This window comes from Pseudoliparis swirei, unplaced genomic scaffold (genome assembly GCF_029220125.1).
Source record: "Pseudoliparis swirei isolate HS2019 ecotype Mariana Trench unplaced genomic scaffold, NWPU_hadal_v1 hadal_30, whole genome shotgun sequence".
Taxonomy (NCBI): Eukaryota; Metazoa; Chordata; class Actinopteri; order Perciformes; family Liparidae; genus Pseudoliparis; species Pseudoliparis swirei.
This window is the reverse complement of record NW_026613266.1, coordinates 303,902-320,673: the sequence shown is the minus strand read 5'-3', so window position 1 is coordinate 320,673 and position 16,772 is coordinate 303,902. Positions and strand designations below refer to the sequence as shown.

The following is a 16,772-nucleotide window of genomic DNA, read 5'->3' as shown; positions in this document are numbered from 1 at the left end:
CGTTAACATATACAGACTTCTACTTCTCTACAATCGTGTTCTGAACCGACGATACAGTCATCTGCCGCCTCCTCACGACCAGAGTCTGTTGAGCTACGAGTGAGAACAAACTCGGCTTGTTCATCTCGTCATTTGAGTTGATCACAGTTGACCGGAGAGAAGCTACGCAGCTCACACACAGGACTAATGGAGTCATGGAGTAATAGAGTCATGGAGTAATAGAGTCATGGAGTAATAGAGTCATATAGTCATGGAGTCATGGACTAATGGAGTCATAGATTCATAGAGTCATGGAGTCATGGACTAATGGAGTCATAGAGTCATATAGTAATAGAGTCATGGAGTCTTGGACTAATGGAGTCATAGAGTCATAGAGTCATAGAGTAATAGAGTCATGGAGTCATGGACTAATTGAGTCATGGAGTCATAGAGTCATATAGTCATGGAGTCATGGACTAATGGAGTCATAGATTCATAGAGTAATGGACTAATGGAGTCATAGAGTCATAGAGTCATAGAGTAATAGAGTCATGGAGTCATGGAGTAATAGAGTCATGGAGTCATGGACTAATGGAGTCATAGATTCATAGAGTCATGGAGTCATGGACTAATGGAGTCATAGAGTCATGGAGTAATAGAGTAATAGAGTAATGGAGTCATGGAGTAATAGAGTCATGGAGTCATGGACGAATGGACTAATGTAGTCATGGAGTCATAGAGTCATGGAGTCATAGAGTCATAGAGTCATGGACTAATAGAGTCATGGCGTCATAGAGTAATGGAGTCATGGAGTAATGGACTAATGGAGTCATGGAGTAATGGACTAATGGAGTCATAGAGTCATGGACTAATATAGTCATGGAGTCATGGACTAATGGAGTCATGGACTAATAGAGTCATGGAGTAATGGACTAATGGAGTCATGGAGTAATGGAGTCATAGAGTCATGGACTAATAGAGTCATGGAGTAATGGAGTCATAGAGTCATGCACTAATAGAGTCATGGAGTCATGGACTAATGGAGTCATGGACTAATAGAGTCATGGAGTAATGGACTAATGGAGTCATAGTCATGGACTAATAGAGTCATGGAGTAATGGACTAATGGAGTCATAGAGTCATGGACTAATAGAGTCATGGAGTAATGGAGTCATAGAGTCATGGACTAATAGAGTCATGGACTAATGGAGTCATAGAGTCATGGACTAATAGAGTCATGGAGTAATGGAGTCATAGAGTCATGGACTAATAGAGTCATGGAGTAATGGACTAATGGAGTCATAGAGTCATGGACTAATAGAGTCATAGAGTCATGGACTGATAGAGTCATGGACTAATAGAGTCATGGAGTAATGGACTAATGGAGTCATGGAGTCATGGACTAATAGAGTCATAGAGTCATGGACTGATAGAGTCATGGACTAATAGAGTCATGGAGTAATGGACTAATGGAGTCATGGAGTCATGGACTAATAGAGTCATGGAGTAATGGACTAATGGAGTCATAGAGTCATGGACTAATAGAGTCATGGAGTAATGGACTAATGGAGTCATAGAGTCATGGACTAATAGAGTCATAGAGTCATGGACTGATAGAGTCATGGACTAATAGAGTCATGGAGTAATGGACTAATGGAGTCATAGAGTCATGGACTGATAGAGTCATGGACTAATAGAGTCATGGAGTAATGGACTAATGGAGTCATGGAGTAATGGACTAATGGAGTCATAGAGTCATGGACTAATGGAGTCATAGAGTCATGGACTAATAGAGTCATGGAGTCATGGACTAATGGAGTCATGGACTAATAGAGTCATGGAGTAATGGACTAATGGAGCCATAGAGTCATGGACTAATAGAGTCATGGAGTAATGGACTAATGGAGTCATAGAGTCATGGACTAATAGAGTCATGGAGTAATGGAGTCATAGAGTCATGGACTAATAGAGTCATGGAGTAATGGACTAATGGAGTCATAGAGTCATGGACTAATAGAGTCATGGAGTAATGGACTAATGGAGTCATAGAGTCATGGACTAATAGAGTCATGGACTAATGGAGTCATAGAGTCATGGACTAATAGAGTCATGGACTAATGGAGTCATAGAGTCATGGACTAATAGAGTCATGGAGTAATGGAGTCATAGAGTCATGGACTAATAGAGTCATGGACTAATGGAGTCATGGGGTCATGGACTAATAGAGTCATAGAGTCATGGACTAATGGAGTCATGGGGTCATGGAGTCATAGAGTCATGGACTAATAGAGTCATGGAGTAATGGAGTCATAGAGTCATGGACTAATAGAGTCATAGAGTCATGGACTAATGGAGTCATGGACTAATAGAGTCATGGACTAATGGAGTCATAGAGTCATGGACTAATAGAGTCATAGAGTCATGGACTAATAGAGTCATGGAGTAATGGACTAATGGAGTCATAGAGTCATGGAGTAATGGAGTCATAGAGTCATGGACTAATAGAGTCATGGAGTAATGGACTAATGGAGTCATAGAGTCATGGACTAATAGAGTCATGGAGTAATGGACTAATGGAGTCATAGAGTCATGGACTAATAGAGTCATGGACTAATGGAGTCATGGACTAATAGAGTCATGGACTAATGGAGTCATAGAGTCATGGACTAATAGAGTCATAGAGTCATAGAGTCATGGACTAATAGAGTCATGGAGTAATGGACTAATGGAGTCATAGAGTCATGGAGTAATGGAGTCATAGAGTCATAGAGTCATGGAGTAATGGAGTCATAGAGTCATGGACTAATGGAGTCATAGAGTCATGGACTAATAGAGTCATGGAGTAATGGACTAATGGAGTCATAGAGTCATGGACTAATAGAGTCATGGAGTAATGGACTAATGGAGTCATGGACTAATAGAGTCATGGACTAATGGAGTCATAGAGTCATGGACTAATAGAGTCATGGAGTAATGGAGTCATAGAGTCATGGACTAATAGAGTCATAGAGTCATGGACTAATGGAGTCATGGGGTCATGGAGTCATAGAGTCATGGACTAATAGAGTCATGGAGTAATGGAGTCATAGAGTCATGGACTAATAGAGTCATAGAGTCATGGACTAATGGAGTCATGGGGTCATGGAGTCATAGAGTCATAGAGTCATGGACTAATAGAGTCATGGAGTAATGGACTAATGGAGTCATGGAGTAATGGAGTAATGGAGTCATAGAGTCATGGACTAATAGAGTCATGGACTAATGGAGTCATAGAGTCATGGACTAATAGAGTCATGGAGTAATGGACTAATGGAGTCATAGAGTCATGGACTAATAGAGTCATGGAGTAATGGACTAATGGAGTCATAGAGTCATGGACTAATAGAGTCATGGACTAATGGAGTCATAGAGTCATGGACTAATAGAGTCATGGACTAATGGAGTCATGGGGTCATGGAGTCATAGAGTCATGGACTAATAGAGTCATAGAGTCATGGACTAATAGAGTCATGGCGTCATAGAGTAATGGAGTCATGGAGTAATGGACTAATGGAGTCATGGAGTAATGGACTAATGGAGTCATAGAGTCATGGAGTAATGGAGTCATAGAGTCATGGACTAATAGAGTCATAGAGTCATGGACTAATGGAGTCATGGGGTCATGGAGTCATAGAGTCATGGACTAATAGAGTCATGGACTAATGGAGTCATGGGGTCATGGAGTCATAGAGTCATGGACTAATAGAGTCATAGAGTCATGGACTAATAGAGTCATAGAGTCATGGACTAATAGAGTCATGGCGTCATAGAGTAATGGAGTCATGGAGTAATGGACTAATGGAGTCATGGAGTAATGGACTAATGGAGTCATAGAGTCATGGACTAATGGAGTCATAGAGTCATGGACTAATGGAGTCATAGAGTCATGGACTAATGGAGTCATGGACTGATAGAGTCATGGACTAATAGAGTCATGGAGTAATGGACTAATGGAGTCATAGAGTCATGGACTAATAGAGTCATGGAGTAATGGACTAATGGAGTAATAGAGTCATGGACTAATGGAGTCATAGAGTCATGGACTAATGGAGTCATAGAGTCATGGACTGATAGTCATGGACTAATAGAGTCATGGAGTAATGGACTAATGGAGTCATAGAGTCATGGACTAATGGAGTCATGGACTGATAGAGTCATGGACTAATAGAGTCATGGAGTAATGGACTAATGGAGTCATGGAGTAATGGACTAATGGAGTCATAGAGTCATGGACTAATGGAGTCATAGAGTCATGGACTAATAGAGTCATGGAGTCATGGACTAATGGAGTCATGGACTAATAGAGTCATGGAGTAATGGACTAATGGAGTCATAGAGTCATGGACTAATAGAGTCATGGAGTAATGGACTAATGGAGTCATAGAGTCATGGACTAATAGAGTCATGGAGTAATGGAGTCATAGAGTCATAGAGTCATGGACTAATAGAGTCATAGAGTCATGGACTAATGGAGTCATAGAGTCAGAGTCATGGACTAATAGAGTCATGGAGTCATGGACTAATGGAGTCATGGACTCATGGAGTCATGGAGTCATAGAGTCATGGAATCATAGAGTCATGGGGTCATGGAGTCATAGAGTCATGGACTAATAGAGTCATAGAGTCATGGACTAATGGAGTCATAGAGTCATGGAGTCATGGGGTCATGGAGTCATAGAGTCATGGACTAATAGAGTCATGGACTAATGGAGTCATGGAGTCATAGAGTCATGGAGTCATGGAGTCATAGAGTCATGGACTAATAGAGTCATGGACTAATGGAGTCATAGAGGCATGGAGTCATGGACTAATGGAGTCATAGAGTCATGGGGTCATGGAGTCATAGAGTCATAGAGTCATGGACTAATAGAGTCATAGAGGCATGGAGTCATGGACTAATGGAGTCATAGAGTCATGGAGTCATGGGGTCATGGAGTCATAGAGTCATGGACTAATAGAGTCATTGACTAATGGAGTCATAGAGGCATGGAGTCATGGACTAATGGAGTCATAGAGTCATGGACTAATAGAGTCATGGCCTGATGGAGTCATGGCCTGGTGGAGTCATGGCCTGGTGGAGTCATGGCCTGGTGGAGTCATGGCCTGGTGGAGTCATGGCCTGGTGGAGTCATGGCCTGATGGAGTCATGGCCTGATGGAGTCATGGCCTGATGGAGTCATGGCCTGATGGAGTCATGGCCTGGTGGAGTCATGGCCTGGTGGAGTCATGGCCTGATGGAGTCATGGCCTGATGGAGTCATGGCCTGGTGGAGTCATGGCCGGATGGAGTCATGGCCTGGTGGAGTCATGGCCGGTCACTCGTGGACTCACATATTCTTCTGGGTGTAGATGCTGCTGTTGGCGGCCACCTTGTTGGCCTCTGACAGCTCAGAGATGCGCTGCTCCAGGCTCTTCATCTTGGAGTCCATGGCGTTGATGGTCTGCAGGCACAGGGACACAGAGCTGAGGCTCAGAGCTCCTTCACTGAATGAGCCCCATGAGGGAGTCACAGCATCCAGCTGGACACATGTCAGGGTTATTGGAGAAGCACACAAACAAAAGGTCTCTGAACCAGCAACAGATGAACACTGCTGTTGAGAAGGACTCTTGGTCCCGCCCCCTGCAGGAGGCGCTGTGCTTACTGCCTTCTGCTCACTGATGTGTTTGTGGTTCTCCCTCGACTCCTCCTCCTGCTGGGCCTTCCGGGCCTCCAGGCTCTCCTTGTCGGCCAGGTCCTCCTTCATCTGCTCCTCCAGGACCTTCGATCACATTGAGGTGGAAGTCATTCGACGTCAATCTGTCATCACACACACACACACACACCTTGATCTTGTCTTCATGGAGCTTCTCCTTGTGGACCAGCTGGCTCTCCATCCTGTGGGCGGTGGTCTGGGCGTCCCTCAGGTTGGACTCCAGCTCCTGATACAAACACAACGCTCACACTGGTGACTCCTGCAGACACAACACCTCCACCACTTTTCACTCAAATGCATTCAAATCTAAAGAAATTAATAAACTTGCATCGAAAAGATGGAAATCCAGAAGTCGCCCGCAGCGGTAACAACGTGCGTTAGAATCTACGGCCAATCAGAGACATGTGCTACTGGGGAGAGGGCCAATGGGAGGGCTGGAATGGGCCTGAGCTGCTCACCAGGATCTTGTCGGCCATCTGCTGGATCTGCTGGGCCTTGCTCTGGATGTCGTCCTTCAGCTTGTGCTCCCGCCGCTCCACCGTCTCCAGCCTCTTCACCTGGTTCTCCAGGGTCTTCCTGCCCTCCTGCTTACACAGCACAAAGGAAGAGACTAAGACCAGGCGAGCGGCCGGCGGGGGCCCGGCCCCAGTAGGGGGGCGCTGCTCTCCGGTACCTCGGTCTCCCTCAGGCGGCGCTTCAGCGTGTCGCTGGACTCGCTCTTCCCTCGAAGCCGCTCCAGGTCTCGCTCCAGACGCTCTTTGGCCTGACGGACGCTCTGCAGCAGCTCCGTAGCTTCTGTGCTCGCTTTCACGGCCTGGGGAGGTCAGGAGGTCAAAGGCTGGCACCCCAAGTCACTGAGACACACAGAACTCAAAGAGTACCTTGGCCAGCTTGTCCTGCAGCTCCTGGATCTTCCCCTGCTGCTCCGCGTTGGTCTGCAGACACAAAGACAGTGAGCGCTGGACCGCCGCGGCCCGAGCGCCGCCCACGACCCCGAAGACTCCACCCTACCTGCTCCAGCCGGGACAGCAGCTCCTCCACGTCGGCCCTGCCCTGCTCCTTCGCCTGGGGAACAAGAGCATCCCATCACTTCCTCCTGGGGGCATTCCCCATCAAGATGAGCCCTCCAGAGGAAGGTCTCATGAGATGCTGCCCTTGAGCAAACCGACCTTGTGGATCCTCTGCTGGTACTCCACAGCTTTCCTCTTGAGCTCCTCGCTGGTCTGCCTGGAGTCCCTCAGCTCCGACTCGTAGAGGTCGCTGCGGCGCCGGGCGGCCGACAGGTCCTCCTCCAGCTGCCGGACGGTGACCTGCATCTCCTCCAGCTGGGCGTGGTACTCCTGAGTCACCACACGGGGGCAGCATGGTCAGCAGTTAGAGGCCACATCAGACCGCCAGCACAGCTGCATTATTACTGATACCGTATTTCGTGGTAGTTGTTTGCTTAGTTTAAGACATGATTATATTGCATCATAGTTTAAGACATGATTATATTGCATCATAGTTTAAGACATGATATATTGCATCATAGTTTAAGACATGATTATATTGCATCATAGTTTAAGACATGATTATATTGCATCATAGTTTAAGACATGATATATTGCATCATAGTTTAAGACATGATTATATTGCATCATAGTTTAAGACATGATTATATTGCATCATAGACAGTATGAATGCGAAGACGTGTGCGCCCTGCAATGTGCTTCATAGCGTTATGATTATTGTTATAAAGCATTTTACATATTTAAGAGTTAACTATAATTATTCAGTTCTAGAACATAGAAGTTATAACACAGAATAAGAAGTCCTCCTCCTAGGGGACTCCTCCTAGGGGACTCCTCCTAGGGGACTCCTCCTCGGGGACTCCTCCTATGGGACTCCTCCTCGGGGACTCCTCCTCGGGGACTTGGGACTCCTCCTATGGGACTCCTCCTCGGGGACTCCTCCTATGGGACTCCTCGGGGACTCCTCCTCGGGGACTCCTCCTAGGGGACTCCTCCTATGGGACTCCTCCTATGGGACTCCTCCTCGGGGACTCCTCCTCGGGGACTCCTCCTCGGGGACTCCTCCTATGGGACTCCTCCTATGGGACTCCTCCTATGGGACTCTTCCTATGGGACTCTTCCTATGGGACTCCTCCTATGGGACTCCTCCTATGGGACTCCTCCTATGGGACTCCTCCTATGGGACTCCTCCTCGGGGACTCCTCCTCGGGGACTCCTCCTATGGGACTCCTCCTCGGGGACTCCTCCTCGGGGACTCCTCCTCGGGGACTCCTCCTCGGGGACTCTTCCTATGGGACTCCTCCTATGGGACTCTTCCTATGGGACTCCTCCTCGGGGACTCCTCCTATGGGACCCCTCCTATGGGACTCTCCTGGGACTCCTCTATGGGACTCCTCCTAGGGGACTCCTCCTCGGGACTCCTCCTATGGGACTCCTCCTATGGGACTCCTCCTATGGGACCCCTCCTAGGGGACCCCTCCTATGGGACTCCTGGGACTCCTCCTATGGGACTCTTCCTATGGGACTCCTCCTCGGGGACTCCTCCTCGGGGACTCCTCCTAGGGGACTCCTCCTATGGGACTCCTCCTCGGGGACTCCTCCTATGGGACTCCTCCTATGGGACTCCTCCTATGGGACTCTTCCTATGGGACTCCTCCTATGGGACTCCTCCTATGGGACCCCTCCTAGGGGACTCTTCCTATGGGACTCTTCCTATGGGACTCCTCCTCGGGGACTCCTCCTAGGGGACTCCTCCTATGGGACTCCTCCTCGGGGACTCCTCTATGGGACTCCTCCTATGGGACTCCTCCTGGGACTCCTCCTGGGACTCCTCCCAGACTCTCCTGGGACTCTTCCTATGGGACTCCTCCTGAGGGACTCCTCCTAGGGACTCCTTCCTATGGGACTCCTCCTATGGGACTCTTCCTATGGGACTCCTCCAGGACTCCTCCTGGGACTCCTCCTATGGGACTCCTCCTATGGGCCTCCTCCTAGGGGACTCCTCCTGGGACTCTCCTATGGGACTCCTCCTATGGGACTCCTCCTGGGACTCCTCCTGGGACTCCTCCTGGGACTCCTCCTGGGACTCCTCCTGGGACTCCTCCTAGGGACTCCTCTCCTATGGGACTCCTCATGGGACTCCTCCCATGGGACTCCTCCTAGGGACTCCTTGGGACCTCCTGGGACTCTTCCTATGGGACTCCTCCTCGGGGACTCCTCCTCGGGGACTCCTCCTATGGGACTCCTCCTATGGGACTCCTCCTATGGGACTCTTCCTATGGGACTCCTCCTCGGGGACTCCTCCTATGGGACTCCTCCTCGGGGACTCCTCCTATGGGACTCCTCCTAGGGGACTCCTCCTCGGGGACTCCTCCTCGGGGACTCCTCCTATGGGACTCCTCCTCGGGGACTCCTCCTATGGGACTCCTCCTAGGGGACTCCTCCTATGGGACTCTTCCTATGGGACTCCTCCTATGGGACTCCTCCTATGGGACTCCTCCTCGGGGACTCCTCCTATGGGACTCTTCCTATGGGACTCCTCCTCGGGGACTCCTCCTCGGGGACTCCTCCTCGGGGACTCCTCCTCGGGGACTCTTCCTATGGGACTCCTCCTCGGGGACTCCTCCTCGGGGACTCCTCCTCGGGGACTCCTCCTATGGGACTCCTCCTGGGACTCCTCCTGGGGACTCCTCCTGGGACTCCTCGGGGACTCCTCCTCGGGGACTCCTCCTCGGGGACTCCTCCTCGGGGACTCCTCCTCGGGGACTCCTCCTCGGGGACTCCTCCTATGGGACCCCTCCTATGGGACTCTTCCTATGGGACTCCTCCTCGGGACTCCTCCTATGGGACTCCTCTATGGGACTCCTCCTCGGGGACTCCTCCTGGGACTCCTCCTATGGGACTCCTATGGGACTCTTCCTATGGGACTCCTCCTCGGGGACTCCTCCTATGGGACTCCTCCTATGGGACTCTTCCTATGGGACTCCTCCTATGGGACTCCTCCTCGGGGACTCCTCCTATGGGACTCCTCCTCGGGGACTCTCCTCATGGGACTCTTCCTATGGGACTCCTCCTATAGGACTCTCCTATGGGACTCCTCCTATGGGACTCCTCCTATGGGACTCCTCCTGGGACTCCTCCTATGGGACTCCTCCTGGGACTCCTCCTGGGACTCCTCCTGGGACTCCTCCTATGGGACTCCTCCTGGGACTCCTCCTATGGGAGTCCTCCTATGGGACTCCTCCTATGGGACTCCTCCTGGGACTCCTCCTATGGGACTCCTCGAGGACTCCTCCTATGGGACTCCTCCTGGGACTCCTCCTGGGACTCCTCCTATGGACTCCTCCTATGGGACTCCTCCCTATGGGACTCCTCCTGGGACTCCTCCTAGGACTCCTCCTATGGGACTCCTCCTATGTGTCTCCTCCTATGGGACTCCTCCTGGGGACTCCTCCTATGGGACTCCTCCTGGGACTCCTCCTATGGGACTCCTCCTATGGGACTCCTCCTGGGACTCCTCCTGGGACTCCTCCTCGGGACTCTTCCTATGGGACTCCTCCTATGGGACTCCTCCTATGGGACTCCTCCCAGGACTCCTGTGGGACTCCTCCTCGGGACTCCTCTGGGACTCCCTCCTCGGGACTCCTCCTGGGACTCCTCTATGGGACTCCTCCTATGGGACTCCTCCTATGGGACTCCTCCTATGGGACTCCTCCTATGGGACTCCTCCTCGGGGACTACTCCTCGGGGACTCCTCCTCGGGGACTCCTCCTAGGGGACTCCTCCTATGGGACTCCTCCTATGGGACTCCTCCTCAGGGACTCCTCCTCAGGGACTCCTCTATGGGACTCCTCCTATGGGACTCCTCCTAGGGGACTCCTCGGGGACTCCTCCTATGGGACTCCTCCTATGGGACTCCTCCTATGGGACTCCTCCTATGGGACTCTTCCTATGGGACTCTTCCTATGGGACTCCTCCTATGGGACTCTTCCTATGGGACTCCTCCTCGGGGACTCCTCCTATGGGACTCCTCCTATGGGACCCCTCCTAGGGGACTCTTCCTATGGGACTCCTCCTCGGGGACTCCTCCTCGGGGACTCCTCCTATGGGACTCCTCCTATGGGACTCCTCCTATGGGACTCCTCCTATGGGACTCCTCCTATGGGACCCCTCCTAGGGGACTCTTCCTATGGGACTCTTCCTCGGGGACTCCTCCTTGGGGACTCCTCCTATGGGACTCCTCCTAGGGGACTCCTCCTATGGGACTCCTCCTATGGGACTCCTCCTATGGGACTCCTCCTATGGGACTCCTCCTAGGACTCTTCCTAGGACTCTTCCTATGGGACTCTCTCCTGGGACTCCTCTATGGGACTCTTCCTGGGACTCCTCCTGGGACTCCTCCTGGGACTCCTCCTATGGGACCCCTCCTAGGGGACTCTTCCTATGGGACTCCTCCTCGGGGACTCCTCCTCGGGGACTCCTCCTATGGGACTCCTCCTGGGACTCCTCCTATGGGACTCCTCCTGGGACTCCTCCTAGGACTCCTCCATGGGACTCCTCCTATGGGACTCCTCCTATGGGTCTCCTCCTGGGACTCCTCCTATGGGACTCCTCCTGGGACTCCTCCTATGGGACTCTTCCTATGGGACTCCTCCTATGGGACTCCTCCTGGGACTCCTCCTGGGACTCCTCCTCGGGACTCCTCCTATGGGACTCTTCCTATGGGACTCTTCGTATGGGACTCCTCCTCGGGACTCCTCCTCGGGGACTCCTCCTCGGGGACTCCTCCCGGGACTCCTCCTGGGACTCTTCCTATGGGACTCCTCCTGGGACTCCTCCTAGGGGACTCCTCCTAGGGGACTCCTCCTAGGGGACTCCTCCTATGGGACTCCTCCTCGGGGACTCCTCCTCGGGGACTCCTCCTATGGGACTCTTCCTATGGGACTCCTCCTCGGGGACTCCTCCTCGGGGACTCCTCCTCGGGGACTCCTCCTCGGGGACTCTTCCTATGGGACTCCTCCTATGGGACTCTTCCTATGGGACTCCTCCTATGGGACTCTTCCTATGGGACTCCTCCTCGGGGACTCCTCCTATGGGACTCCTCCTATGGGACTCCTCCTCGGGGACTCCTCCTCGGGGACTCCTCCTCGGGGACTCTTCCTATGGGACTCCTCCTAGGGGACTCCTCCTCGGGGACTCCTCCTCGGGGACTCCTCCTCGGGGACTCCTCCTAGGGGACTCCTCCTCGGGGACTCTTCCTATGGGACTCCTCCTCGGGACTCCTCCTCGGGACTCCTCCTGGGACTCCTCCTAGGGACTCCTCCTCGGGACTCCTCGGGGACTCCTCCTCGGGGACTCCTCCTCGGGGACCCCTCCTATGGGACTCTTCCTATGGGACTCTTCCTTTGGGACTCCTCCTCGGGGACTCCTCCTATGGGACTCCTCCTATGGGACTCCTCCTATGGGACTCTTCCTATGGGACTCCTCCTCGGGGACTCCTCCTCGGGGACTCCTCCTATGGGACTCCTCCTATGGGACTCCTCCTCGGGGACTCCTCCTCGGGGACTCCTCCTCGGGGACTCTTCCTATGGGACTCCTATGGGACTCTTCCTATGGGACTCCTCCTCGGGGACTCCTCCTATGGGACTCCTCCTATGGGACTCTTCCTATGGGACTCCTCCTCGGGGACTCCTCCTATGGGACTCCTCCTATGGGCCTAACCCCACCCCGGCCACAAACTGTTCACCCTTCTACCGTCAGGCAGGCGATACCGCAGTATCAAGTGCCGCACAAACAGACTGAGGGACAGCTTCTTCAGTCAGGCCATCAGGCTGCTGAACAAGGACTGAGACCCTCATTAACACTACACACCAGAACATATTCTGTGAATATCTATGGCCATGGTGTATATTTTATTACATTGTTTATATATATATATATTGTATATATATATTGTATGTATATACATATATATATATATAGTCTCAAAAAAAGTGTATATTTTATTACATTGTTTTATATATATATATTGCCATGATGTATATTCTATTACATTGTTTTATATATATATTGTTAATACTTTCTTCTTTTTTTTGTGTGGATATTGTATAGTTTATTCTCATTCTTATTCTTTTTTTAGTCTGCTACTGCTGTCGGGTGTTTTGCACATAAGAATTTCACGAACCGATTATACTTGTATAAAAGGGGATGTGACAATAAAAACTTGAAACTTGAAACTTGAAACTTGAAACTCTTCCTATGGGACTCTTCCTATGGGACTCTTCCTATGGGACTCTTCCTATGGGACTCTTCCTCGGGGACTCCTCCTATGGGACTCCTCCTATGGGACTCCTCCTATGGGACTCCTCCTATGGGACTCCTCCTCGGGGACTCCTCCTAGGGGACTCCTCCTATGGGACTCCTCCTATGGGACTCCTCCTCAGGGACTCCTCCTCAGGGACTCCTCCTATGGGACTCCTCCTATGGGACTCCTCCTAGGGGACTCCTCCTATGGGACTCCTCGGGGACTCCTCCTCGGGGACTCCTCCTCGGGGACTCCTCCTCGGGGACTCCTCCTAGGGGACTCCTCCTATGGGACTCCTCCTCGGGGACTCCTCCTCGGGGACTCCTCCTCGGGGACTCCTCCTCGGGGACTCCTCCTCGGGGACTCCTCCTCGGGACTCCTCCTATGGGACTCCTCCTGGGACTCCTCCTAGGGACTCCTCCTATGGGACTCTTCCTATGGGACTCCTCCTGGGACTCCTCCTGGACTCCTCCTCGGGGACTCCTCCTCGGGGACTCCTCCTAGGGGACTCCTCCTCGGGGACTCCTCCTCGGGGACTCCTCCTCGGGGACTCCTCCTATGGGACCCCTCCTATGGGACTCTTCCTATGGGACTCTTCCTATGGGACTCTTCCTATGGGACTCCTCCTCGGGGACTCCTCCTAGGGGACTCCTCCTAGGGGACTCCTCCTATGGGACTCTTCCTATGGGACTCCTCCTCGGGGACTCCTCCTCGGGGACTCCTGCTCGGGGACTCCTCCTCGGGGACTCTTCCTATGGGACTCCTCCTATGGGACTCTTCCTATGGGACTCCTCCTATGGGACTCTTCCTATGGGACTCCTCCTCGGGGACTCCTCCTATGGGACTCCTCCTATGGGACTCCTCCTATGGGACTCCTCCTCGGGGACTCCTCCTGGGACTCCTCTCGGGGACTCTTCCATGGGACTCCTCCTGGGACTCCTCCTCGGGACTCCTCCTCGGGACTCCTCCAGGGACTCCTCCTAGGGGACTCCTCCTCGGGGACTCCTCCTCGGGGACTCCTCCTCGGGGACTCCTCCTATGGGACCCCTCCTATGGGACTCTTCCTATGGGACTCTTCCTTTGGGACTCCTCCTCGGGGACTCCTCCTATGGGACTCCTCCTATGGGACTCTTCCTATGGGACTCCTCCTCGGGGACTCCTCCTATGGGACTCCTCCTCGGGGACTCCTCCTCGGGGACTCCTCCTCGGGGACTCCTCCTCGGGGACTCTTCCTATGGGACTCTTCCTATGGGACTCCTCCTATGGGACTCCTCCTCGGGGACTCCTCCTATGGGACTCCTCCTATGGGACTCTTCCTATGGGACTCCTCCTATGGGACTCCTCCTATGGGACTCCTCCTATGGGACTCTTCCTATGGGACTCCTCCTCGGGGACTCCTCCTATGGGACTCTTCCTATGGGACTCCTCCTCGGGGACTCCTCCTATGGGACTCCTCCTATGGGACTCCTCCTATGGGACTCCTCCTCGGGGACTCCTCCTAGGGGACTCCTCCTATGGGACTCCTCCTAGGGGACTCCTCCTATGGGACTCCTCCTCGGGGACTCCTCCTATGGGACTCCTCCTCGGGGACTACTCCTCGGGGACTCCTCCTCGGGGACTCCTCCTATGGGACTCCTCCTATGGGACTCTCCCTGGGACTCCTCCTCAGGACTCCTCCTATGGGACTCCTCCTATGGGACTCCCTAGGGACTCCTCTCGGGACTCCTCCTGGGACTCCTCCTGGGAGGACTCCTCCATGGGACTCCTCCTCGGGACTCCTCCTAGGGACTCCTCCTATGGGACTCCTCCGGGGACTCCTCTATGGACTCCTCCTAGGACTCCTCCTATGGGACTCCTAGGGGACTCCTCCTCAGGGACTCCTCCTCAGGGACTCCTCCTATGGGACTCCTCCTATGGGACTCCTCCTATGGGACTCCTCCTATGGGACTCCTCCTATGGGACTCCTCCTCGGGGACTCCTCCTATGGGACTCCTCCTATGGGACTCCTCCTCGGGGACTCCTCCTATGGGACTCCTCCTATGGGACTCCTCCTCCTGGGACTCCTCCTAGGACTCCTCTGGGACTCCTCCTATGGGACTCCTCCTAGGGACTCCTCCTGGGGACTCCTCCTATGGGACTCCTCCCATGGGACTCCTCCTATGGGACTCCTCCTGGGACTCCTCTATGGGACTCCTCCTCGGGACTCCTCCTGGGACTCCTCCTCATGGACTCCTCCCTCCTCATGGACTCCTCCTATGGGACTCCTCCTGGGACTCCTCCTAGGGACTCCTCCTGGGACTCCTCCTATGGGACTCCTCCTATGGGACTCCTCCTCAGGGGACTCCTCCCATGGGACTCCTCCTGGGACCTCCTGGGACTCCTCCTATGGGACTCCTCCTATGGGACTCCTCCTATGGGACTCCTCCTCGGGGACTCCTCCTATGGGACTCCTCCTATGGGACTCCTCCTAGGGGACTCCTCCTATGGGACTCTTCCTATGGGACTCCTCCTCGGGGACTCCTCCTATGGGACTCCTCTGGGACTCCTCCTATGGGACTCCTCTGGGACTCCTCGGGGACTCCTCCTATGGGACTCCTCCTAGGACTCCTCCTGGGACTCCTCCTGGGACTCCTCCTATGGGACTCCTCCTATGGGACTCCTCCTATGGGACTCCTCCTATGGGACTCCTCCTAGGGGACTCCTCCTAGGGGACTCCTCCTATGGGACTCCTCCTATGGGACTCCTCCTATGGGACTCCTCCTCGGGGACTCCTCCTATGGGACTCCTCCTCGGGACTCTCCTTGACTCCTCGGGACTCCTCCTCGGACTCCTCCTGGGACTCCTCCAGCAGCTCCAGGGGACTCCTCGTCCTCTCTGGAGACCTCCACGCGGGCCTCCTCCAGGCTCCTCTTCAGGCTCTCCAAGGACTCACAAGCTAAGCTCCTCATGGCTCCTCTCTCCTCAATACGATCAATGCGATCAGCGGTACTCTTCCTGCACTCCTCCTGATGTAGGTGGCCAGGTCCTGCTCCAGGATGGTCCTCTGGGTCTCGGAGGCCTTGAGCTCCACATCCTTCTGCTGCAGCACTGACTCCAGGTCAGTCATCTTACGCTGGAACCTGGAGATCTCCTGCTCCATCTGACCACCGGGGACAGGAGGAGCAGAGGGAGGAGGAGGAGGAGCTCTCAGCTGTTCTTGTTTTAAAGAACAGATACTAAAAGGTGATTAAAGTCCTCCTCATGAGGACTATATAGTATATAATATATAGTATATACTATATAATATATAGTATATAATATATTGTATATAATATGATATAATATATAGTATATATTATATAATATATATATACTATATAGTATATATAATATATAGTATATAAGATATAATATATAGTAGATATGATATAATATAATATATAGTATATATATTATATACTATATAGTATAAAATATATATTATATACGATATAGTATATATTATATAATAAATATAATATAATATATATACTATATATTATATAGTATATAATATATAATATATACTATATAATTAGTGCTGTGAAAAATAACGCGTTAACTCAGTTAATTAAATTACAGGATTAATTAGTTGTTATTTTTTAACGCATTTAAAGCATGTGCAGAATGAGCTTCCAATCCGTCTGTTGTTGGTCATCTCTCCAGCAGCGTGTCATTCTGTCTCTAGTGTCGCGTTAACACGACTCCGATCTCCGTCTCGCCGCATGAG

The 16,772-nt window shown here is 52.2% G+C and overlaps 1 protein-coding gene across 1 annotated transcript in view; it reads right to left on the bottom strand.

The window, feature by feature from the left end:
- The window catches only part of cita (citron rho-interacting serine/threonine kinase a), a 45,977-nt gene that overhangs the window by 17,378 nt on the left and 11,827 nt on the right, over positions 1-16,772 (bottom strand). Inside the window, exons 12-20 of the mRNA XM_056410932.1 lie at positions 16,014-16,163; positions 6,880-7,050; positions 6,722-6,775; positions 6,592-6,645; positions 6,384-6,524; positions 6,169-6,294; positions 5,841-5,936; positions 5,660-5,776; positions 5,349-5,458 (exon numbers count right to left, since the gene is read on the bottom strand). Coding sequence (XP_056266907.1) covers positions 5,349-5,458; positions 5,660-5,776; positions 5,841-5,936; positions 6,169-6,294; positions 6,384-6,524; positions 6,592-6,645; positions 6,722-6,775; positions 6,880-7,050; positions 16,014-16,163 — 1,019 coding nt within the window. The remainder of the gene's footprint in view (positions 1-5,348; positions 5,459-5,659; positions 5,777-5,840; positions 5,937-6,168; positions 6,295-6,383; positions 6,525-6,591; positions 6,646-6,721; positions 6,776-6,879; positions 7,051-16,013; positions 16,164-16,772) is intronic.